This window comes from Nyctibius grandis, chromosome 28, assembly GCF_013368605.1.
Source record: "Nyctibius grandis isolate bNycGra1 chromosome 28, bNycGra1.pri, whole genome shotgun sequence".
NCBI classification, from domain to species: domain Eukaryota; kingdom Metazoa; phylum Chordata; class Aves; order Nyctibiiformes; family Nyctibiidae; genus Nyctibius; species Nyctibius grandis.
In genome coordinates this window covers 1,269,777-1,293,950 of record NC_090685.1, presented here as the reverse complement: position 1 = coordinate 1,293,950, position 24,174 = coordinate 1,269,777, and the positions used below count along the sequence as shown (strand labels likewise).

Sequence of the window (24,174 nt, the reverse complement as noted above, 5' to 3'; positions counted from 1 at the left end):
ACTTAAGCAAAACCTAAGTGACTTTTCCAAGCTCTTTATGCAAAAGAAAACCCATTTCAAAGTTCTTCATCGCATTCAGCAGCAGACTATCAAAAACCACTTCCTTGAAAAACTAACTTAAAGCAGGCTGGGGCTTTGGAGTCAATTATTCATTTGGCTTAAGCTGGAACAGTAACTGCACTCCTAGAAGTGCTCACTGACTTCTACCACCAAATGTATTTTTTTCATTCCTTTCACATTCTTTTGTTCAGCTGCTTTCCCACCCACCCCATGATTCTCAAGTATTTATTACTGAAACGTAAAGAACAACTTCATAGAAAAGCAGACTGAAAAGCTCAACCACACTGCCCTTTGTGACAGCCCCAAACACGCCATTTTACACTGCCAATCTTTGCCTTTCTCAAGCAAGGCCTCATTCTTTCCCTTAAAACCCCAGCTGTTCCCATCTCAGGCACAAACACCTGAACATTCTGTCCCATGCCCCAACTAAATCAAGCTGGCTATGGCTCCTCCACTTCTCAGTCCAAACTCCCTAAGCCGAGATTGAAGACAACGCCATATTCCTCCTCTTTGGTTCAACTACACCACAGCTTCACCTACAAGTACCTCAACACGCCACTTCTTACCTACACACATCCATGATTTCTGAGGCAACGTCTAGGCGTTCATTCTGCCGATTCCTTTAGCAACCTCTACCCTTCCCAAAGGCTGGAAGTCTAAGCCATCCTGTACTTCCTTTAGAGCCTGCATGATTTTACCCATTCCCACAAACGTTGCCATGGTATTATGCAGGTGACTTCAAGGCAGAAGCTCATTAAGGTCCATCTCTTTAGACTAGTACGTACTGTATCAACAGCATGAGTCCAAAGTAAGACTTTAAAAAGAAACATGCCAGCAATACATTTTACCAGTCTTTGCTGTTTTAGCAAACAAATTCACATTACTGAAGAATTTGTGACCACATAGCACCAACAGACACTTAGTTAATGACAGGTTTGCCGTATTTGTTGTTTGTATCTCACTGCTGAATGATCAGCAAAAAAAGGCTGAGATACCCCAGATGAATTCTTTAGACTATTCTCACTTGCCCTGGAGTTACTACTGCACAGTGACAACTCTTGCCTAAAAAACGAGTAAGGACAAAGCAGAAGTGACCTTTCAAGTCCTCACACATTACAGAATTACACTCTCTCTCACGTTATATAACTCAGGCTTTCTTGTTTATGGACTTTAATCTTGAATCTAGCTCCTCATGAAATACGATCTGGAAGAAAATCCCATAACACTGCTTCTGCAGTGCTCATAAGAGACCGATTTCTTCAATTTATTCATTGCAAGTTCAGCCTTTCTTATGCCAACACTGTCTTTTAGTTCTTCTTTCTCCTTTTGAGTATATGCTGCTTTTTAAGAAAGAGATTTGCATGCCCATAATAATTTTCTGTCACTTAATTATTACCATCTGTAGTATGAACATCTTCACTTCTCCATCCTAATCTGTGGCAGAATAATGATGCTTCAAAACAGAAAAACCTACCAAAAAACATCACCACAAAACCCTGACATCAAGGAAGTAGAACAAAGGAAAGGATGTGGCAAGGGATTTTAAAAGTTGTTTTTTCTCTCCCCCATCCTGACTAACAACAGAAATATTTAAAGGCCACAAAACACCACAGTGATCTCACGTCCCTTTTCTGTTCTCCTCCAGATCCAACTTCTCCTGCCAGTGTATCTTCCCAAAAGCACAAACCCTTTACAACGACAGAGTCAAGCTATTCCGCTTCTCTCGGCACCAAGGGGGCCAAAATGTCCATACAATCTCCCTGCATTAAGGGGGAAGAGATTCCTCAACTGCAAACAGACAGGTTATTCCCTCAAGTGCTTCTTCCACATCTGCTATCCATAGTATATATACTGGAACACTTTTCAACCTCTACCCTAAGTCTGTTGTCATTAAGTTTGAATTTGCTACAAGGGTGTTCCACATCCTTTACAAAACATGCCTCTGCACGTTAAGAACCTGAAAACCCCTATAACCCAGTCCTGGTAAGCCTTAGACTCTCCCACAGGCGTGCAGCTTTATTTTCTCAAAGTCAAATGAATAGTTCCAACAATTTTTTAACAAATATGACCAAACTAAGGCAGAGAGAAGGTCTCTGAGCAAAAACCTCTCTGACAAAAAAACTAGAGTAGATTTAACAGCTGTAAAAGCATGAATTGAAGTACATTTCCTCTAAGTAGAGAGACTTGGAGTTACCACCATTAGGTGGAACCTGGACACTCAGGTTACAAACGGCAGGTTCTCTGGGCAGCAGAACACTATCTGCACAGCAGGAGAACGGCTGAGTAACTGAGACAGGGAGCAGCCAGGACAAAACATCAGTCAGGCTCGGCACATCAGCGGTCTGTTCAGCACAGATTCTTCCCCAACAGGGCTTTTATGTGTACCCAAAGCAGCAGCAGAGGGGTTTGAAGATCACAGAAAGATTAAACAGTATTTGTTTTCATGTTACACATGTAAGCGACCTTGGAGTGTGGGCTGCTCAAAAGCATTCAAAACAACAGGTTCTTATTACCTTTCCAAGACTAAACAAGGCAGAGAGGAAGGTTACAGACTACAACACCGCACCACGGCTGGGCAGAACTCCATTACAGGGATTCCTCTCACCTTTCACAGTAACAGAATTAAATTATGTTACTGCGGTCTTATTCAGTCAAGTCACTGCACTGAAAATAGCTGATATTTCATAGATATAACATTATCTGCAGACTCATATTAGGATTTGTATATTATTATTATTGGTTTTGTTTAAAGCAAAGCATTTTTGGCTTCAGAAGACTTACTCTTGTTTCTGCCTGAAGTTATTTTTACAGGCACAACTAAGGACAAATTTTAACATGAGAAGTAGCACAGGCCATCCAGGAGATGGAAAACACTGTTCACACACTCTCCTTTCTGCTCCTGCAGTCATTAGGGTAGCCAAATACTACCCTCTCATTCAAAGAAATAGCATGACATTGCTTGCATTGCAAGGAAGAAATGCCATTTGGATTATTGTCTTAATAAAAATACGGTGTCAGTTACCCAAAGGGAGGGATGAGTGTCTAGATGACAAAAGGTGCCTTCAAAAAATACAGGATATTTGTGCAGTCCATCATGGTGTTGTGTATGTAATTTTTCAGATATATTTGAAAGGCTTTTTTCTTTAAGAGATGCATCCAATTTACTCAAAATGCTTTTATATACACACAGGGGTTACCACTGACTTAAGTGACAACAACTACAGTTGTCTTTAAAAACCTTAAAACAGACCTGATCATTAAAAACAATTCTGATTTACAATCTAAGAATACATAAAGCTGTGTAGGGCTCAGGTTTAAGTATTCAACAGCAAACCATTTGGATTTATTACTTATCTCATACATTCTATCATTAACAACTGAATTTAAATTTCAGATTAGTTTAAGAATTTAATTATCTACTCACTGTTTTATTCTGTTCTTTTTCACACAAGCTCAGTGCTGAAGTTTCTGAACCGACGATGTTCTTCACTAGATTAGGGCATCACTTGGTTGTTTTTACTAAAGCTGTAGAGTGAAACTTTGGTCTCAACCTTTCAACTTCAACCCTGATGCCACTTCACTGCTGTTGAAGCTGGTGTGCCTTTAACGTGAGGATGAAAACATTCTGCCGCTGCCTTACTGGTTACTCAGAGACAAATTAGCTACACACCACCACCCTGCACACACACTCACCTCACCTCCTAAAAGCATTCAAGTCCATAGATGAAAAGAGCTCTAATGCTATAAAAAACACTCCATTTATTCATATGAGACTGGACCTATGTCACAGAAGAGTGGCTCTGCAGCAATGCTGGAATACAGTGGGGGAACCCTAGGAAAGTGAATTAGTAATATTTAACAACTCCACCTACCTCCCCTCCTTAAAGAAGGGGGCTTCCCCTACATTTAATGAACTGCCAGTGCCTAATTTTACGTTAATTAGCCTCTTTGCTTTTGTAGCTGGTTGCATTAGTGTTCGTCAAGAACACAGGATTTATAAATACTGCCATTTTATTAGAAAAATTTGGCTAATAATGAAATGGTTTCAGCAACCATCATTTTAGCTTTCAATCTGAGCTTCCTGTTCAAACAAGCAAGGACTTTTCACATTCCATATCCATCCTCCGCCAAAACAAGCAGCAATGCTTTGCTTATACTGCTGAAAACAAGTTTCATAAAAAGCTCACATCACGGAGCACATTCTGGCAAATGCCACCACAGCAAGGTTGCTAAGCAAATAGATGCTACACAGAGGCTTGAAATCTTAGTAAAGCGACAGCAGTCCTATGAGTTTTATCATAAAAGGCATTCAATCAGAATTACCTAAAAGGAATTCTTGCAGTAGTTTAGGTTCTGACTATATTGCTATTTTCCTCCCCAAATCTGCCTTCATTTATAAGTGACTAGAAAGCATTTCTACGCTTTCTACCGTCACACAGAGCAACACTACATCCACACAGTCACATTTAATGGGAAATTGTTGAAATGAAACTAATGGTTCGAAACTCTGAAACAGCTAGCTGGAAGTTCCACCTACCTTCAGATGGTCAGAAGTCAGAGCGATACCATCCTACTGATCCTTTGGTTAACAATATTCTAACTGCAATATGAAGATTTCAGCAAGTCATCAGCCTTCCAGAAGCAGTGACAGGTCCAAAATGCCAGACTATGCCAACCAAGAGGGTTTTAGGCAGGAGCAATTCCTGTTTCCCCTGTGCAAGCCTTCCAAGTCCTAAATTTTCAGTTTTCAACTTTACAGGGAAATTGTACTCCTTCAACCATGTACTGTACAGGCAATCCCTACTCTACCCCTCGAAGTTATCCTGGCTGCGATCTATTATCAACTGAACGAGGAACTACAGTCTAGTTCACTGGTAACACATAACAGAAGACCTCCCAGAAGTTGGGGAAAAACAGTGAAGCTGGTGTGAGAGCAGTAAACACACAGTTACAAAATCGATTTTGTGGAAATCGGATTCACATTAAAAGAAAATATATTCTCTGTTTCTGAAAGTTTACTTTAATGTATTTGGGAAGTAACTGGTATGACCATTTGAACTGAAGGCTGTAGGCATGAGAGCATGCAAGAGAAAAACAGCCACAAAGCAGTAAGCTTTGACTCCACAGAAGCGGTACAGGAGCTCAGGTCAGAATTCATCTGGTCACTCTCTCCTAAGCTGCCATGCTGTGAATGTATATATAAAGACAGGAGAATGATAACAAAGGAAGCTGCACACAAGTGAGCACCAGTGAGTGAAAACAGTCACAACTAGACCAACTGACACCCACTTTCAGTCTGGAGCTATGGAAAAGGAACACTTCTAGGGCTGCTCTTCTTATATATGGTATTTGTACCCACGAGTGAAAAGTATCCAAGTCAGGAAGCTGGGAAGCACTCCCTGACAGACAACAGCCAAACGCTCCACGTAGTAACAAAGCTCTGAGCAACTTACTGACAGTGTCATCTCTATAGAAAATAAGCTACAGTAAACCTACCTGCTCGTAAGATAGGGCAAGAGTAGCGAAGTTCAGCACACAGCCACAAACCTTAAGTCGAATGCATACTACCAACCAACAGATTTTCATTCTGTGCGAAAGCCAAATCTTTCCCCTACAATCACATTCTCAGTGCCCAAAACGGATAGGAAGGGAACAGAACCCCTTGAGGTTACTCTTCCTGCAGAAGCATTTAACAGACAGTTTCACCTCCACCTCCGCTGGGAAGAGGAGTCACTCACTCTGTACACAAACCCTAGCTCAGTTTTCCCAAAACCATCAAAGAACACAGAGCCACAGAACCGAAGGCAGCATCAGCAACCCGGCAAAAGGGCAAAGACGAACAAACGTATTTGGCAGCGCTGCTTCCACGCCCAAGGCACTGTTTCTGAGAAACCTCTTACAGCAACAAAATTTAGCACCTCTTTTTATTTTTTCATTTTAAAGACCTGCACAATATCTGAAGAAGCAAACTGACATAAAACTAATTTGTGTATGTCTCTAGACTCAAACTAAGTGTTTCCTGATACACCAGTCCAGTTTCAAACCTGCTTCCTTCCAACCAGTTACCTTGTCAAAGATACAAACTAGGCCTTTGCTTGCACTAGAGTCTGTATTACACAGGAATTGCAATCCTTTGATTCAGGGTGTAATCCATAAATCTGGATAGTCATCCTAAAACAACTGCTCTCAGAGTGGTCTGCTGTCCAGCCAGAGGCTCTAAGTGGTCCATAACATGTAGCCGTCTCAATTTTGCAGATCAGAAGGCCCACACAGTTCAGAGGCGCGCGCTGCTGAACAACATGCTGAGGACCGACAGCATTCGCTGCGGGAAGCAGCAGCTTTGGAACCACCACAGCAGAAGGCTGAGGAGGAACAAAATACAGAAACTGAAATCGTTATTTACAGTTAATGCACCGCTGGCATGCCTAGGGACCTCGAACTCTAGACTTTTTCTAGAGTCTGCAGTCTTTAGCACACCAAAATAGTCTCAGCAAAACCAGGTGCTAAGTTCACACAGTACAGGCAACAACTTTACAGTCTGAGCAATTCAGCAGAACCAACCAGCACGTACGTTCTCTAGAAGGCAGACCTTCCACGTCAACTGGCGCACGACTATAGTCTTCATTTTTGCATCGATCTTCCTCTGCACTCACAACAAATTCAGAGCATAGACATTTAAGAAAAACATTAAATGTTATGAAAGAACACTACTTAGAATAAAAAAAGAACTATCTTTCAGTTTTGTTTAAACCTACAAAGCCTCAAAGCTCTCACAAATCTACATTTAGAATGTGGCAACAACAATTCATCATTAAAGAACTGGCTTTGATGTTGTCTGTGATATTACAGAATTGACTTGTGTTAAAAACAAAATCTGGCTGCGATGTTTACGTGTAACTGCTTGAAAACCTGGTAACTTTAAAGTCACGCTTTCATCTAACCATTGCACTTCTTCCATGCAGGTCACAAGTTTATCATTGAATAATTTATTATATTCATACTTTCTCTTGCGAATGGGATGACAAACATGTATGTTTATAAGAAATCATGTTGTGAATAACACTTTACCACTTACTTTTTACAAGTAGTGCTTGGACACTAACACTTAAGGAACTGCTAAAAACACCAACGTAGCCAGTTATATAAACACAAGTACCTTCTTCCCACAACTTGAAGAAACTGGGACATCAGTGTCACCGACCGCATTGTTCCAGCGAGGCTAAGCAGGATGTCGGTTCCCGACACTGAAAGCATCAAGGCCAAAACAACTGCAAATCTGAGCAGTGTCCGTTAGCTGATTCTGTTGCTACCTCTCATTAGCAGCCAGCCTTGAAGTGTTTGTGCAAGGGCAGTTACATACCGTCCACACTGGAGACAGGACCTCAGAGGTCCTGCCCCTTATTTGTAAGGCTGCTCACGAATATAAACATGTGCAAAGTAAGCCATTTTATCAAATCTAGCCATGCAGTCTAAGAGTATCCTTCAAAATTTAGCATGACATGCAGTTTAAGGCTGCTTCTAATGTGAAAGCAAGTTGTTACAGAAAACTTCTTGTATTTGCAAGTGTCACTTGATAACGAACTTTTCTCTGTATATGCTTTAAAGGACCAGCCGTAACCATTTGGGACAGCAGCTGTATTGCTTATAGTACATCCATAAATTCTACACATCCTACAACATCCTATTTTTTCCAAGAGCCTACTCTCGAGGAAGGGGGGATATTTACTAACTAATTTACTACTAATTTATGATAAAAGACATGGAGCATGAACTGCTTGGCAAGGTGAAGAGCCCCTTCCCCATCCCAAATCCTCCACTTAAGCGTTCCATCCACGTCAACGTTCCCAGCACCGATGGCGTTTTGTATTGGTTTGCACTTTTTTTTAGATAAGCATTTAAACATCTTCAGACCGCACAGAAAAATCAAGACTCAGAAAACGAAAGATTTCCAAAACAAACCTGCACTGTTAGAAAGTCCAAAGGAACAGGCACACAAGCACGTTTTGCAGCACATGCCATGTCTAACACAAACACTAATAACCCTGTATCCATTTCCAAGAGGATTGAGACATGAAATCAAAAGACAGTACCACAGAACTGTGAATCTCCTTCCACACCTGTAGTTTAATTACATTTCACAACAAGGCAAGCATTGCTGTGACTCATTTGAACTTGAAAAAAGTTATCACCAGTTTCCGCAAGTCAACACACACTAATATCTTAAATCAATTCTGTGAGCAATGAAGCCAAGTTTTCCTTCGGTAATTTTATTCTAATGTGAAACATGAAGAAACAAGCACCCAAATAACTCCAATATAGTATGAAACTTTAATAAAAGTTGTTTAAAAAACAAAGAGCAAAATTTTAAAAATAAACTGAAAGGCTTGTCTCCTAATCACACATCTTTCTGACATCAGCAAGAGTACTTTCAGACTTTTAAAGGAAAAAAAAAAAAAAAGGAAACAAAGATCTGCTGTTGAAACATTACTCCGAAAGACTGTTGAAACGCATAACATGAAGCTTCAGAGACAGACAGCTTTATTAACAGGAGGCTTAATTTTAAACAGTATATACAAATCACATGACTTTTCCAAAATTGGGACCACCTAGTAACCTGTCAAAACAAAATTATGCTAACGAATTACAGAAGCATCTGTGTAATGCGACCGCCTCTTTATCGACGTACACCTTCACACAATCCTTCCGCACATTCCTGTACTGGGAAATCCTCTCAGGACGGAGCGCTGCACAGGTTTTCAAATCTCTCCTACACACCACACGAATAAAACTGTTGCCACTTGCACCTCTCAATTTTGCCTGACCATACACTTCAGTGTTCCATGATATGCAACACCAAAAGGCACTGGTTTTCTTTGTCCAAAAACCAAAACGGTTTGAAGTTTACTATGTTTAAGTACAATGATTTGCAGGGAATAGCAGGGTTTTTTCAGGCAATGCCCAAGTCTGAAAATTTATCATAAGCCAAGCAAGGATGAAACAAAAAAATTCTACTTTGCACTTCTGTAATTACTTCCTTTCCAATTCTCTGGTTTTCCATGGAAGGTTTTACTGCACAGCAAAGAAAATGGCAACTCTTTACAGACTTTGAACACAACAGCACAGCTTTATTGCAAAAATATACAGTAAACTCCGTATTTTCAAGTTTTGGAGAAAAATAAATTTTTTTATCTCTGAATTCACCCATAGCAGTAATTCATGACAGAGTTGCTGAAGATAAGTTTCTTTCATATATAAACTAATTTAAAACTTTAACTGGACTCCAATCTTCTACTAATCATCCCCACTTTGGTTCTCTTAGCCGAGACTATGTAAGGAGTTCAAGAGACACATGAGAAATACAACATCAATACCCAACTAGTGTCAAAGATCCTACCCCAACTGGTTCATGTAATCCTAACAAATCAAGCTACTTAAACAATAATGAGTATTTTCAAGTTGTCACTTCTACTGCAAATGTTTTATAAGTGTTCTGTAAAACTCATATGACGTTTGAGGTTAGCTATACTTGTGGCAAAAGTCTTATTCTGCACAGTTATAATTGCAATATATAAATAACTAAAGGTTATTCCACAAAGAACAGCTTGAATTTTACAGAATGATTCTGCTCATACTTATAGGAATTAGTTTGGTAGACACATCAGCAATGGGCATAATTCAACTGTTCATACAGTGAGAATCTTGGAAAAAATAAAGATACATACACAAAACAATTAATCTGCATACACTGAGAATTCGTTGGGTTGCAGAGTAAAATCAGGACTTTAAACAAAGCTTTGACCTGTAAACAAAGCAAATTCAGCCAGCTTTTAACCAAACCTAGAAAGAGCTACCTATTTTACAATGGCTTGCAAGAGCACCCACTGAAGAGCTTCACTGACTTTATCTAGTTCCCTTATCTGAAACTACGTAAAACCAATCTAGACTCCTTGATAAGCACTGCGGCCAGTACAGTTTACCAAACTTCTACGATGAGTAAGAATCTTGTCTACCTTCTCCACATATCTGTACGGTAAAACCCACTGTGCATCTATCCTTGCAGTGTTTCTTGTGTAATGGCTAAGCCAGTGCTCTGTCTTAACAAAACCAATCTGTTTTACAATTGAAACAATCCACAGGTTCTATCCTGGAAACACTATAAAACCAATCTGGATGCATTTACCACAGCACTATGAATATCTATTCTACAACTACTTCCTATTAACAGCTACCCTAAAACAAGTTTTACTTTTCTGGAGCCTATAGGCCTGTCATTTAAATCAACAACAGCTGCCATAGCTTCATCACGAGACTCAAATGCAACCATTGCTTCTCCAGTGGGCATGCCTTTTTCATTGTATTTTAAGCACACTGAACCAGGGATCACTTGGTAACCGTAAAAGAAATCCAAAATTTCATCCACCGAAACAGTAAAGGGCATATTTTGCACTTTAATGACAGTTGGTCCTGGCTTCCCAGACCCTGTTCCAAAGCCTGGGGGTCCACTAATATGTATATTTCCTGGTCCAGGTCCAAACCCTGGAGGTCCACTTAAATGTCCAAGACCACTAGCAATTCCTGGAGGACCAGCACCAAAGGCAGGGGGTCCACTTAAATTGCCAGGACCATTACCAAAAGTCTGAGGACCCCCTGCAAAACCTGCTGGTCCACTCAAATTACCAGGACCACCTGCAAAACCTGGGACCTCAATACCTGCACCAGGTAAACCGCTAGTTGCAACTGTAGGTATTCCTGGTCTAGAATCAGGAAAGCCACCTATTCCAGGTGGTGGTAGAGGGGGACCAAATGTGCCAGACCCGCTGAAGTTACCAGGGAAATTAAATGGAGGACCATTGTTTGCATCTTTAGAACTTCCCCCCAAGAAGGCATGCTCATCCCCAGCAGCGCCCTGTGCTCCTGGCACGGGCGCGTTTCCTTGTATCGGTATTTTCAGTATCTTTTTCGCTTGAGATGGTGGGCTTCTCTCGATCTCCCTCATTTCCTCTACAGTTATCAAACGCAAAACAACATCTCTTCCATTCAGTTTTTTACGGTGCAAACGCTCTGCCTTACGAGCATCATCTTCAGCTTTAAACTGAACCAGTGCTTGTCCTAAACCTTGCCCGTTATTATCAACAAGAATTTGTACAGAACTTTCTTCTACTGCCAGTCCCTCTAGAAACTGAAGGATTTCCATTTTTGTTATATTGTATGGAATATTAGAGATATGCGCACACAATTTTGGCGAGCCTGGTTCTCCCTCAGCATTCATGAGGATTTCTCTCTGGTCATAGTTGAAGTTCTGCAATCTTTTACGAATCAGATCTATCTTTTCTAACATTGCCTTTTTAGTAATCGGATGAACTTGAATAAAGCGATTCCCTATGTACTGCTTATGATGACACAGAGCTGCTTTATAATCAGCCTCATTCCTGAACTCGACAAAACCCTCTCCGATCGCCTTCCCATTAGGTCCATAAGCTATATAAATGCTGTCTTCTACTATATCCAGCTTTTTAAAAAAATCTATCACATGTTTGTTCTCCGACTCAAAGGGAAGACCTTTCAAGTAAACACAGAAACCCTGCTCATGGGGAGATCTCGACCGTGACCTTTTCTGCCCACTGGGAGATTTGGACCTAGGATGAGCCTGGGGAGGAGGAGGGTGTGACTGCCCAGAGGGACCCAGGGTTTGCTTGAAAGTTATGTGGCCTCCAGCAGCCACCCACTGTCTCTCTGTTGCAGGACTAACTTCAACATAGCGCTGAATCATCAGCATTCTGTTTCGCTTCAGTGCTTCAAATGTGTCTTGAGGAGAAAAAAACTTAACTAGTCCATTTCCATTATTTCGACCTACATGATCCTTCAGCATATGGACTGCATCCACACGGAGCCCAAGGAAAAACTCTTTCACATCAGATTCTGTTGCAGAAAAGGGCATTCCATGAACGCTGACATACAAATCGTCTGGATTGATTGGAATTGGCTTGACACTACTTTGAGAATTCATCTGGATAGGATTTACAGGATTCATGGGACCAATAAACAATGGATTCAAGCCGCTGTTCATATTCACTGCTGCTCCAGACCCATTCATTCCAGTGGGTAAAGGTGCTACGGGTGGAGGATTCATAGGAGGCATTCCTGATATGGGAGGCATAGGTGTCATTGGAGGTACAGGGGGCACAGGGGGTATCGGAGGAACTGGAGGAACAGGAGGCAGTGTGGGCACAGGAGGTGGAACGGGTATCGGGGGAATAGAAGGCATTGGTGGCAAAGATGGCATAGCTGGGATAGGAGGGATAGGTGGAGGAGGTACTGTATTCATCGGGGATGCTGTGCTAGGTATAGTTGAGCTAAATGTTGGGCTACCAAAGGTAGTCCCAAGATTTGGAGGTGCACTCCCCATACCGGCAGTAGAAAATGTGGATATGTTTTTATTGCTTTCATGCACAGTAGTAGAAGCGGTTACTACGCTAGGAGAAGGATTATTAAAGTTAGGTACAGTAGTAGGTAAGTTCACCCTTCCACTCATTCCAGAACTAGGCGGTGGTCCCGACCTGCTAGCATTTGCTGGTGGCATATCTAGATTGGCAGTTTCGAAACGCCTCCGACTAAGTTCTATCATGTTCTGCATTTCAGTTTTACTACTCAGCAACAGTGTTACTTTCGACCCTTTAATTGTACCACCTGTGCGCATCATACCGAGCCTCGCATCTTCATCAGTGGCAAAAACGATGAAAGCCTCACCCAGTTCACCCCCTACAATATGCACGCCCCCATCGGGAATGGTCAATCCAGAGAAGAAGTGGCGAATGTCCATGGTCCCCGCCACAATCGGGAGACCTTGCAAGCGGATGACCACAGCCATGCTGCGCTGAAACAACACACACCTGCAGATGAGAAAAGGCAACGGCTATGTCAGACTACTGTTCATGACACCATGCAATTACCTACAGACACCATCTACTACATTTGTTTACATACACCTAACAACATCTTGCAAAGATTAAGCATGTTTATATTCCAAGTTCCTTATTCATGTTTGTTTACTTCATATAGATTGAAGTATTAAACATTTACCAACACAATTAGTATACATTTTGCACTAGAAATTCCAAAATAACTGTTGAACTAAGACCCACAAGTGTCAGTTAAAAAAAACCCAAAACGTAAGGAACAGCAAACATCAAAACTATTTTATCGGTAGTTGAATATTTAATGCAACGTAAGCAAAATGAGTGTTTTAGCCAAGCAAACAAAATTAATTTACCATACACTGATATGGTATCCACTGTATCTGGCAAAGTGACTGCGAAAAATTCTGCACACCTATGGGAAATAAACGGTTCTCTTTCATTTGGGGAGGGACTTTATCTCCTGCCAGGTGAAGACGACCAGGAACACAACAGTGGGTTGGTTACAAACAAAAAGCCATTATGGACAACCAGCAACAGAGAGACTCACACCACATCCTGACAGGGGCCATCGAGATTATACTGCTCTTGTATTTTTCTCTTAGCAAAGGCAAGAGGTCTAGGTGACCATGAAGCTAGCTAACTGTTACAAACTAGCCCCAGACATTTTGTGAGTATACAGACCTCACCTAAACTAGATTAACAGCTATGCACATCCTAGCTAGATATTTGGCCTTTACAACTTTCAAAAACAGTATAATTTTTCAGTAGTTGCAGCTGTTCTGTCTAATGTTACACCTTCCGTCTCGGTCACAAGTAAATGACTTTTACCTCTGCAGCTGAGGTTAGTGGAAGCTTAAGATCAATTCTGAGCAGGTAGATCTTGACAGTTACCTTGTACACATTCTAAAGAAGAGAAGTTCAAGATAAACAGGAAACCAGGTAATTCTCACTTATTCTTGACAAACCTTCAGTAAACACTGAAAGCTTTATAGTAATACCATCACAATTCACCAGTTCAGAAGCCAGCCTCTCATCCTGAACAGCAGCAGCACCTTGTTTCACCTGAGCAACTTCATCTCTGAAAGTTGTTGACTTCCTAAGTACAAGCCAGTTCAGTATCTGCATGGCAGACCTCTTAAGGCTCCCATTAGTCACATACAAACGGTGTTAACCAAGCATTTGAAATCAAGGATGAACGAGAAGATACAAGGCAACACCAGGAGGCAGCACACCACCAAAGACTTCTGGCCGTATGCCAAAGCTATGACCAACTACGATCAGCAACTGTCTCCCAACATTTCACGGTCAGCTAAGTACTGTACCCCAGCATACAGTCAAACCTCGGTCAGCTGCATTTGCCTGTCCAGGTCTTCCAATTGCTTTAGAGTAGACACACCTCGAACACATCCTTAACTACTAGGTAAAGTCACTATCCAACAATTTAACCACGCCAGGTAAGGCTGAATTCAGTACTTAATGAAAACAAGAGTAACAATTCTTCTACAGGGAGAAAAAAAGAAGCAATTCTTTTGTTTGCATGATGGAACTTCAGATTACTTAAATGGGTACTTAACGCAGTTTGTTTTGTCACCCAGTAAACCAGAGCTAATCCCTTCCATACACTAATGAACTCAAGCAACATACTGGGGTATTAAAGGGCACTGGCCCACATCCAGTTGACACCAGAGAAGTGCAGAGGACCTTTCTCGCTCAAGGAAACAGCAGACAAGCCCACTGGCCCAAAGTCAGCTCTGCTGCTCTAGCCACTGTGAATGAACGTCCGATCCCTTACTACATCGTCTTGAACGCGGGACTGGAACTTGCAAGATGAACATGAGAAGATCAAAAAAATTCTAGCTGTACATACCACTAAGAAAACCCCTACTCCACCAAGGGATGGCAGCAACAGAAAGGGGAATATATACTAAGCCTCAGGGGATTTTTTTTTTTTTAAAGCAACTTTCCCGTCTCTATGGCAAGGTAACAAAAGCAACATCTTGCATTTATCTCATAGTGGCACATTTAACTTGAGAATAAAGTTCGTTGCTCAATCATTTTCCAACAGCAAAATAACTGGTTCATATGAAAAAAAAGAGGTCAGAGTAAGAACCACCTATGCTATGTACACATGTAAGAAAGCATGTAAGCCTTTCTGCACTGTTTTACAACAGCAGTATTTTTCAACGATGCTGTAGTTTTATGTTAAATTTGCCTAGCGTTGATAGCAATCTCTGAAACTAAAGTTAAAATGAAAATTCTGCCTACTTTAAGGAAGCCATACCAAAGGGGATTGTGAAACCTAAGTTTATGACACTACGCTACAGGGGATTGCTGATCTGGAGGGAAGCAAGCGGTACAAAAGCATCCCTATTTTTGCATCTATGCTTTGAAAACTAAAACAATACTAATAGCAAATCGTGCTAGGAGGTTTACACTTTCTGTTACCTATTATACAAAGAAATGAGTTTCAGAAATTTTTCTGCATCAGGAGTTAGACATTTGAAGTTTCTTGTGTTAAATGGGAGATGACTTTTAGTTACTTCCTAATGCAAAAGGGATGACAATCTGATACAGCCATTAGTTGAACAAAGGCAACTTGGAAGGTTTTTCTGCTCAGATCTGTTGGTTTAGAACATTATATATTCTTTATCAGAACTGACACCTGCTAGATAACTGCATTTACTAATGATTCCATGAATCTAGCCCAGAAGACAAATTAACAGATAAGGTCACAAAAGAATTCTTAAGAGTTCAAGTATTTGAACATTTACATAACTTCTGGGATAACACAAGTGTTTCAGTCTGGCACTAAATTCAAAACTTTATAATGAAGTTTGCTAAGAGATACCTCGAAGTTTTGTTACTAGGTATTCTATTTAGGTCCACTGAATCACTATTGACAAAAAAACCCAAACCGCTGCTTAGCCATATAGCTGCTAGAAAAACCAGCTCCAGTGACTTCAGCAGAGTGAATTCCATGCATGATATTAAGCAAACGCCTGCTATTAAGCAAGAGCTAACAGTAGCATGGTATGAATAAAAAAAATTTTAAGGACTTTACTCCATCAAATATTTTTGGCAAAAAAATATTTTGCCAACTCAAAACATAATTGCTTCAAATTTTTCAGGATTTCAGTGCTTTAACAAAGTAATAGTTTCACTTCTGTGATTTAAAAGAAAAATCACAAGGACTAAAAGGGCCGAATTTCACATTTCTAAGCACTCACAAGTCCCATTTTTTCCAAAACGCACTTCAGAGACAGTAATCCACTCACTCACATTTTCCAAAGCAAAGCCTGCTCAAATATTTCACTGTTCACTTGTAAAGATCAACGTACATGCAGAGGCAGCGTGAACTGCAGACACAGAACAGGCTACAAGCCTGCTAAGTGTGCACTGAAGGCTTTTTGTTGGGCTGTTAGAGGTGTCCCGGGCTGCCTGCTTTTCCCCCAATACAAAAAGGTACTTTAAGGCAAAAGTGGGTTTTCTTGTCATTTTGTGTGTTTGGTATATTTTTGGAGAGACCAGAAGCACAAAACCCTAGAGCTGTACTACGGACAAGCCATCCCCATCAGGAAGCAGAGATCAAAAATGGAGAGTAAAGGGCTGCCAACAATCAATCTGATTCTCTACTCATTTAATGAGCCTTAACAGCACTTTTATGTGTCTTGACAGTAACATCTTTAAAAACGTTGATGTTGTACTGGAAAAAGGTGTACAAGACGACAACATTATTTCTTCCATCTATGTGCTAGTCAGTAAAATAACCAGAATTTGGGTCACATGCATAAATTGATAAAACCCCCAGACTAGCTTTTTAAGATATATGCATTTTTCAAATTAAGTTTAGAAGATTCAACCTAGTCCCTGGGGAGTATTAAAGTACAATACCCACGCAGTACACACAGACACAACGTATTTGGCAGTTCTTGGATGAAGATTAAGAACTGGAGTAACACTGGTATGGTAGGAGGAATTTTTAAGTATCCAGTCTGAGACTGTCTAGCAAAAGCTAAAACTGCAGTTTTGCTGGGTTTTTTTTAAAAAAAAGGCTAAAATCAACCTGTTAGATTAAGATAGTCATCTCCGAGCTAATTGGAACCTATCTTATCCTTTTAAATGCTGCAAAACCTAATTAGAACCAATTATGGTACTTCTAAACTCCAATAGTTAGAAACATGCAGACCTGTGGCCTGCAGCAAAGTAGCTACATTTTCCAACAGTGCAAAATAACTGGGAGAGTGTTCCAGACCACCACATGCTGATGAACCAACAAAACATTAGTTTGGCAGAAAATTCTGTTTACAAGAACCACCATCACCAGTGGGAGTCAAAGTAGAGACGAGCTACAGATTATTCGACCCAATTGTTTTGATACCAATCCAAAAGCTTCAAATATTTCTTAAGATATACTCAATATGCACATAAAGAAGTCTTCAATTCAAAGGCTCTTACCTGCAAAGACAGATGTTTTTTTCTTAACAAGTAGCAGAAGCCAAGCCAATCCTGTGGGCAACCAATTAAAACCAACTTTTAGACTGCAATAAAGAATAAATGGAGGCAAAAATCAATGCAGGCAACACAACAGCAGGAACAGTCCACAAAGAACTGTATATATAGAAAGTTCAAACCTGCGACCACCACAAGGCACTGCGACATACAGCAACCACACAAGTAAGAGTGCATTTTCTAACATCTTATCCCTGTATGACTTGTCGGTAACTGCATTGCACAGTTCTTGTATGGTTTCGAGACATGAATATGCCCTCCACAAAGAATATAAAAAGAACCAGAAAACATTCAAAGGATCTTTCCAATTTTCCCATCACCAGTAGGTGGACAAGTCACTCCTTCAAAGGCAAAGAGCAAGAAGACTTGAAAATCCTGAATTTTAACAAGCCCTTGCTCCATCAATACCGATACTCCTTCCTCCAACTGCACATCTTCTTACCTAAAGAAAGCAACATAAGCTGCACCTCAGAAAACCTCCCTAGAGCTGCACGTGAAGAATTCTTCAGGAGTCACCCAAACCGGTGAAACTAGTGACATTTCACAGCCACCTCCAGGCAGTCACCCCTGCAGAGCACACAGTAAGAACTCCCCACCGAGATACTGTATTTTCAGTTGTAACCTGTCACTTCATTAGCCAAATCCTGATCAAATGCCCATATTTTTCATCCCGGTATAAAAACTGTATTCCTGGGATTACAACTTAACAAAAGAGCCAAACATTTTCAGTGGCAACATAAGTATGTTGTATTTAAAGAGGGGGTGGAAAACCCTTGCTCTTTCATTGCTTAGAAGACCATCTCATACTAAAACTGTGATTCTTCGGAAAACCATCCAGGAAGGAATCACACGAAGAACAGGTAACTGCCTCCTCCTCAGACAACCCGTTTTCAGTTATAAGCATCATTACCAAAGTGAACTTAGAGAAAGAAGGACTACCAAACCATCCACAAACTCCCTAACAGAGGGAATTAAAACACAGATATTCACAGATCTTCCAGGACATTAACAGCAGACTTACAAGTGAGAAAGCTACAACTACGCTCTTCAGACTTATTAAAATGGCAAATGCATTTAGGAAAAGAGGACCTTTTATTTTGTTAGACCTTTAAGAGAAACAAGCAATCCTGTATTAAAACGATTCAACTATATACTTTCATATCTAGCAGTGTCACACAGTAGTTTACAATGCAGGAAAGAATGTAATCACCTGAAAAACCAGTTTCATGCAAAAACACATGGGCTTCAAGAAGCAGATAGATCTTTCATGCACAAGAAACTTCCCATTTGGAAGAAAAACCCAAATAATTTCATGTATTCCCAGTACAGCAACCACAGCGTAGCCTACGTTCCTCTTCACAACACTGAAAACAAGCTGAAGATTTGCAGTGGACTAAGACAACATGCTGTAATGTGAAACACAAACAAAACCAAGCAGCATTCTTCAGAAAAGGTGCAGAACTCCACTCTACTATGTTTAACCTTTCCACCAAACATCATCTACTTTTTTTTTTGCAAGTCTCAATTCTCTCAACTTTAAAGAAAACCATCCATCACTCTTGTAGGTAAAGGCATCCTTTCCAGTCAACCCGGTGCACAAGAGCGTGTTACCTCGGGCAAACATCGACTAGGGCACGGGTGCTCCCACACAACGCTGACACCGCACCTCGGGGACTTCAGGGAGGGGCTCTCCACAACACCCTGTCAGCTATGCAGAAAGAACTACCATCCGCTGGACACGAAACAGACGAAGAAACACCCTTAAGAGGAGTCCACCGAGGAAACAACCTGCCGATTTTTCTGCCTAACCCCAGCAGATCGAGGTGGGTAAGAAAATCACTAAAAGAATGGGTAAGTTTAAGAGTGAGTAAAACCTGAGCCAAGACTTTATTCGAAAGCAAGCTCACACAGACTCCTGTTGAACTTCTGGGACCCACTTCAACACTAGGTTGGTTTTGGGGGGATTTTTTGGTTTTGTTTTGGTTTTTTTTATGGATTTTATTTTTATTAGCGGAGAAGAGGGTTACGTTACTGCACGGCAACTTCACTGGTGTTCACAGGGTAACCCCATCGAGCGCGGGCCGCGCCGCAGGCACCAGGGGCCTCCTTCCCCGCGAGGGGCAGAGCTTTTGCCGGGGCCGGGCGAGGAGCAGCCACCGGCGCCCCGCGGAGCCCCCCGGGACCGGCCCCGCGCCGAGGGGCCCAGGCGCCGACACCCGGACCGCGCAGCCGCGCCCGCAACTCCCGCGGCCCCGCCGCTCCCCCGCAGCTCGGGGCCCGCCGGGCGCCGCTCCCCGACGGCGCCACCCCCGCCCGCCCAGCCCCGGCCGCCGCCGGCAGAGCCCCCGCGGCCCCGCCTCGGGCTTCGGCGCCGCCGCAAGGTCACTCGGCCGCCCCCGCAGGCCGGGCCCCCGCGCCTGCGCTCGGCCCGCACATACTCACCTGCCCGCGCAGCTCCGCGGGCCGCCGGGCGCGGGCGGAGGCGCGGCGAGAGGGAGGGAGCGGGAGGGCGGGGGCCGGCCCAGCCCCGGCCCCCCAGCCCCAGTGCGCCAGGCCGCGGCGAGGCCGGAGCGGCCCCGCTCGGCGCCCCGGGCCCGCAGCACGGGAGGCACCGCCCGGCCCGGCCCTTTGTGCGCGGGGACGCGCGCCAGCCGCGCCGCGCCCGGCCTCCCGCCCCTCGCCTCGCCGCCTCGCCACGCCGCAGGCCCGCAGCGCGGGGCAGGGCAGGCGGCCCGGCCCGCCCGGGCGCTGCCGCGCTCTTACCGAGGGATCTGCACGGGAGAGAGGGTTAGAACGGAGCCGAACCGCCCCGGGCCCCGCTCCACGCCGAGGCCAGCACCGCCGGCCGCGCCGCGCAACAAAATGGCCGCCTCGGTGTGGGGCCGCCAGGGAGGGGCGGGGCCTGGGGCAGGCGGCCCGGGGAGGGCGGAGCCCGGCGGCGTGCGCAGGGCCTCTGCCGCCCGCCCCGCCCGGGCAGACGGCGCATGCGCAGCGCGTCGGGCGGGGCGGAGCTGAGGGGGCGGTGCGGTGCTGAGGGGGCGGTGCGCGGCAGCCCCTCCCGCGCGCCCCGTCCGTGAGGCGGCGCCGCAGGCGGGAGGCTGAGGGGGACCACGCGGTGCGGGGGTCGTAGAGCTGCCACCGTACAGCAGTAATTCGGTGTGACACAGCGCGACACATTTTCTGAAACTGATGGCGTGGCTGAGCGTCACTGCGGAGGACACGGAGCCTCCAAGGGAGGCCTCGGACTTGCAGCGATCAAAAGAATCCCGGGGACAGTGGTTGTTCCGGACTTCCTCACTTAGGCCCAGGTTGCAGAATTAAAATGAAAGTCAGATTGCCCCGGGTCTCTGCCCTTTTGAGTGTAACTGACTGCCCCATGCTGGATTTGTCCTTTGCTTGGCTAAGTACACGTGCAACACAAATAACTAGGCAGCGTCCTGAGCTGAAGAGCAGCGTCTCTCAGGAGATGCTCTGTCGCTGCTTCAGCGGACACGGGTCCTGCAGCAGCATCCATTTTCAATTAAAAATCCCTGCATAGTATGCTGCAAGAAAGGAATGAAAATGAATCACCGCCACATATGCAAACACTTTTCCAGGAAATTTGGGCGATCAATAATTCAATTAACTTAGTTGCTTTTCAACACTTAACAGAAAACAGGGCGAAAATATGATGAGTGCATTGTCCCGAGGCAATGGGATCAGGCCCGGGGGTGCTCAGCACCACAATAACTCCCACATCGTGATTTGTTTCGCTGTATATCCCCTCTTTCTACTCCCAATTTCTCCTCCTCCACCACCCTCATGCCCTCCCAATAAACAGCCCACACTTGTTTATTTTTTCCCTATTATCCCTGGTTTTACAGATTTTGTATTCTATTTGGTATTTATTGCTGTAGGTAGTATCCAGTAATTCGTCTTTTTATAGCAGGGTAAGTTGTCAGCACGCATCCCGTGACACAGCCCAGAGAAGGAGGCGCTGGGAGGCACCAGAGCTATCCACAGCCAGGCTTGCCGGACCCCCCAGGGAGCTGCTTGCCCAAGGTACGCGAGGGGCAGCAGGAGCACCTGCAGCTCAGGGCCCACTCAGCCGCACTGCAGCACTTCCCAGGCTGCACTGGCCACCCTGCAGCAGGGAGAAGCTGTAGGATAACAAAGGGCAGTGCTGGAGCAGCCCAGGGCAGAAGAAAACTCAGACCTTTCAGCTTTTGTGCAGAGTCACCACATTGTTTTTGTTGCTGAAATAAAGTCTCATGGAGAAACTTGGGACGTTGACTGTGCGGACCAGCATAAAAAAACAGAACCAAACTACATAATCCTCAGTAGGCCTCTAGACTATGTCTGTGCTGACTCCACGAAGGCACACTGGAGAGCAAGTCCTCATGCCCTGGACAGCTGCTGCAGACCAGCACGTGTCCTTGCACCTCAAGCATTCTGGTCTGTGCTTCACCTCAGCTGGAGCAAAGTCTGGAACAGATGCCTGTGACACAGATCACCTCCACAGGTCTCCCACTGTCTTCTCAGCCATACCCAAATTTTCAGGGGAAGAAAATATTTAGTTCACTCAAGATTAATAGAAGCAGATTTGCTTGTAGAGTGGATGACAGGGAACAAAATCCTGGACTATATTAGGAGCATGCCAAGTGACCAAGGGTACAAAGAGGAGTTGGCAGCATGATGCAGTTAGGAATCAATAGCAGGGGGGGAAGTTGTCTCTGGAGAGCAAAACACTGGTAGGCAGAAGGTTAAAAGACAGGGATCATTAGTAACAATGTCCAGTATGCTCCCCTGTAACACGCATGTGGTGGAAGGCAGGCAGACAAAAATGGTGTTAGAAAAGAACAGGACTTGCCTTTATTAAGTACAAGGAAGCTCTTGAGAGTGAGCTAATTTATCTGTCTCCTTCACCTAAACCAAAACTGAAGCAGGGTGTAAGGAACACAACTAGGAAAAAAAATTTAGAATCAAAGAATCGTTTTGGTTGGAAAGGACCTTTAAGATCATCAAGTCCAACCGTTAACCCAGCACTACCAAGTCCACCACTAAACAATATCCCTCAGCACCACATCTACTTGTCTTTTAAATCCCTCCAGGGATGGTGACTCAACCACTGCCCTGGGCAGCCTGTGCCAGTGCTTGACAACCCTTTCAGTGAAGAAATTTTCCCTGATCTCCAATCTAAACCTCCCCTGAGGCCATTTCCTCTTCTCCTATCACTTGTTACTTGGGAGAAGAGGCCAACTCCCACCTCGCTACACCCTCCTTTCAGGTAGTTGTAGACAGCAATAAGGTCTCCCCTCAGCCTCCTTTTCTCCAGACTAAACACCCCCAGGTCCCTCAGCTGCTCCTCATCACACTTGTGCTCCAGACCCTTCACCAGCTTCATTGCCCTTCTCTGGACTCGCTCCAGCACCTCAAGGTCTTCCTTGTAGTGAGGGGCCCAAAACTGCACCCAGGATTCGAGGTGCGGCCTCACCAGTGCCGAGTACAAAGGGACGATCCCTGCCCTAGTCCTGCTGGCCACACTAGTGCTGATACAAGCCAGGATGCTCTTGGCCTTCTTGGCCACCTGGGCACACTGCTGGCTCATATTCAGCTGGCCATTGACCAACACCCCCAGGTCCTTTCCCACCAGGCACTTTCCAGCCACTCTTCCCCCAGCCTGGGGCATTGCATGGGGTTGTTGTGCCCCAAGGGCAGGACCCGACACTGAGCCTTGCTGACCCTCACACAGTGGCCTCGGCCCATCAATCCAGCCTGTCCAGACCCCTCTGCAGAGCCTTCCTGCCCTCCCGCAGATCAACCTGGTGTCGTCTGCGAACTGACTGAGGATGCCCTCAACCCCTCGTCCAGATCATGGATAAAGATATTGAACAGAACTGGCCCCAACACTGAACCTTGGGAACAGCACTTGTGACCGGCCACCACCTGGATTTAACTCCATTCCCCACAACTCTTTGGGCCCGGCCATCCAGCCAGATTTTTACCCAGTGAAGTATCTGCCCATCCAAGCCATGAGCAGCCAGTTTCTACAGGAGATGCTGTGGGAGATGCTGTCAAAGGCTTTACTAAAGTCCAGGGACACAACACCACAGCCTTTCCCTCACCCAGGAAGCGGGTCACCCTGTCCTAGAAGGAGATCAGGTTAGTCAAGCAGCACCTGCCTTTCATAAACCCACCCTGACGGGGCCTGAGCACCTGGTTGTCCTCTATGTGAGCACCTGGTTGTCCTCTATGTGCCCCATGATGGCACTCAAGATGATCTGCTCCATGATCTTCCCCAGCACAGAGGTCAGGCCATTAGGACTGTAAGCTCCCCGGATCCTCCTTCCAGCCCTTCTTGTAGATGGGCGTCACATTTGCTAATTTCCAGTCCCCTGGGCCCTCCCCGGTTAGCCAGGACTGCTGATAAATGGTGGAAAGGGGCTCGGTGAGCACTGCCGCCAGCTCTCCCAGTACCCTTGGGTGGATCCCATCCGGCCCCACAGACTTGGGCGTGTCTCAGGGCTGTAGCAGGTCACTAACCATTTCCCCGTGGATGACGGGGGCTTCACTCTGCTCCCCATCCCTGTCCTCCAGCTCGCGGGGCTGGGTACCCGGAGGACAACTCGCCTTACTACTAAAGACTGAGGCAAAGGTGGCATTAAGCACCTCAGCCTTTTCCTCAGCCTTTGTCCCCACGTTTCCTCCC

The 24,174-nt window shown here is 44.4% G+C and overlaps 2 protein-coding genes across 5 annotated transcripts in view; both read right to left on the bottom strand.

The window, feature by feature from the left end:
• The window catches only part of CPNE1 (copine 1), a 46,139-nt gene extending 25,805 nt beyond the window's left edge, over positions 1–20,334 (bottom strand). Inside the window, exon 1 of one of the 4 annotated variants that reach the window (XM_068419578.1) lies at positions 20,250–20,334. The gene's annotated coding sequence lies outside the window, so the exon portion shown is untranslated. Of the gene's footprint in view, positions 1–12,807; positions 12,868–17,432; positions 17,490–19,097; positions 19,116–20,249 lie in introns of those variants that run through there. The other 3 variants (XM_068419581.1, XM_068419579.1, XM_068419580.1) reach the window with 3 other exon arrangements.
• RBM12 (RNA binding motif protein 12) lies at positions 8,252–17,519 on the bottom strand. Its single transcript, XM_068419570.1, has 2 exons — positions 17,433–17,519; positions 8,252–12,950 (listed from the first exon to the last, which is right to left on the bottom strand). Exon 2 carries the CDS (start codon positions 12,926–12,928, stop codon positions 10,286–10,288), a length of 2,643 nt encoding a protein of 880 aa, XP_068275671.1. The 5' UTR covers positions 12,929–12,950; positions 17,433–17,519; the 3' UTR covers positions 8,252–10,285.
• Positions 20,335–24,174: the final 3,840 nt, after the last annotated feature.

Excerpts from the sequence above, each read along its gene's own strand:
- RBM12 (XM_068419570.1), bottom strand. The coding sequence starts at position 12,928 with ATGGCTGTGGTCATCCGCTTGCAAGGTCTCCCGATTGTGGCGGGGACC.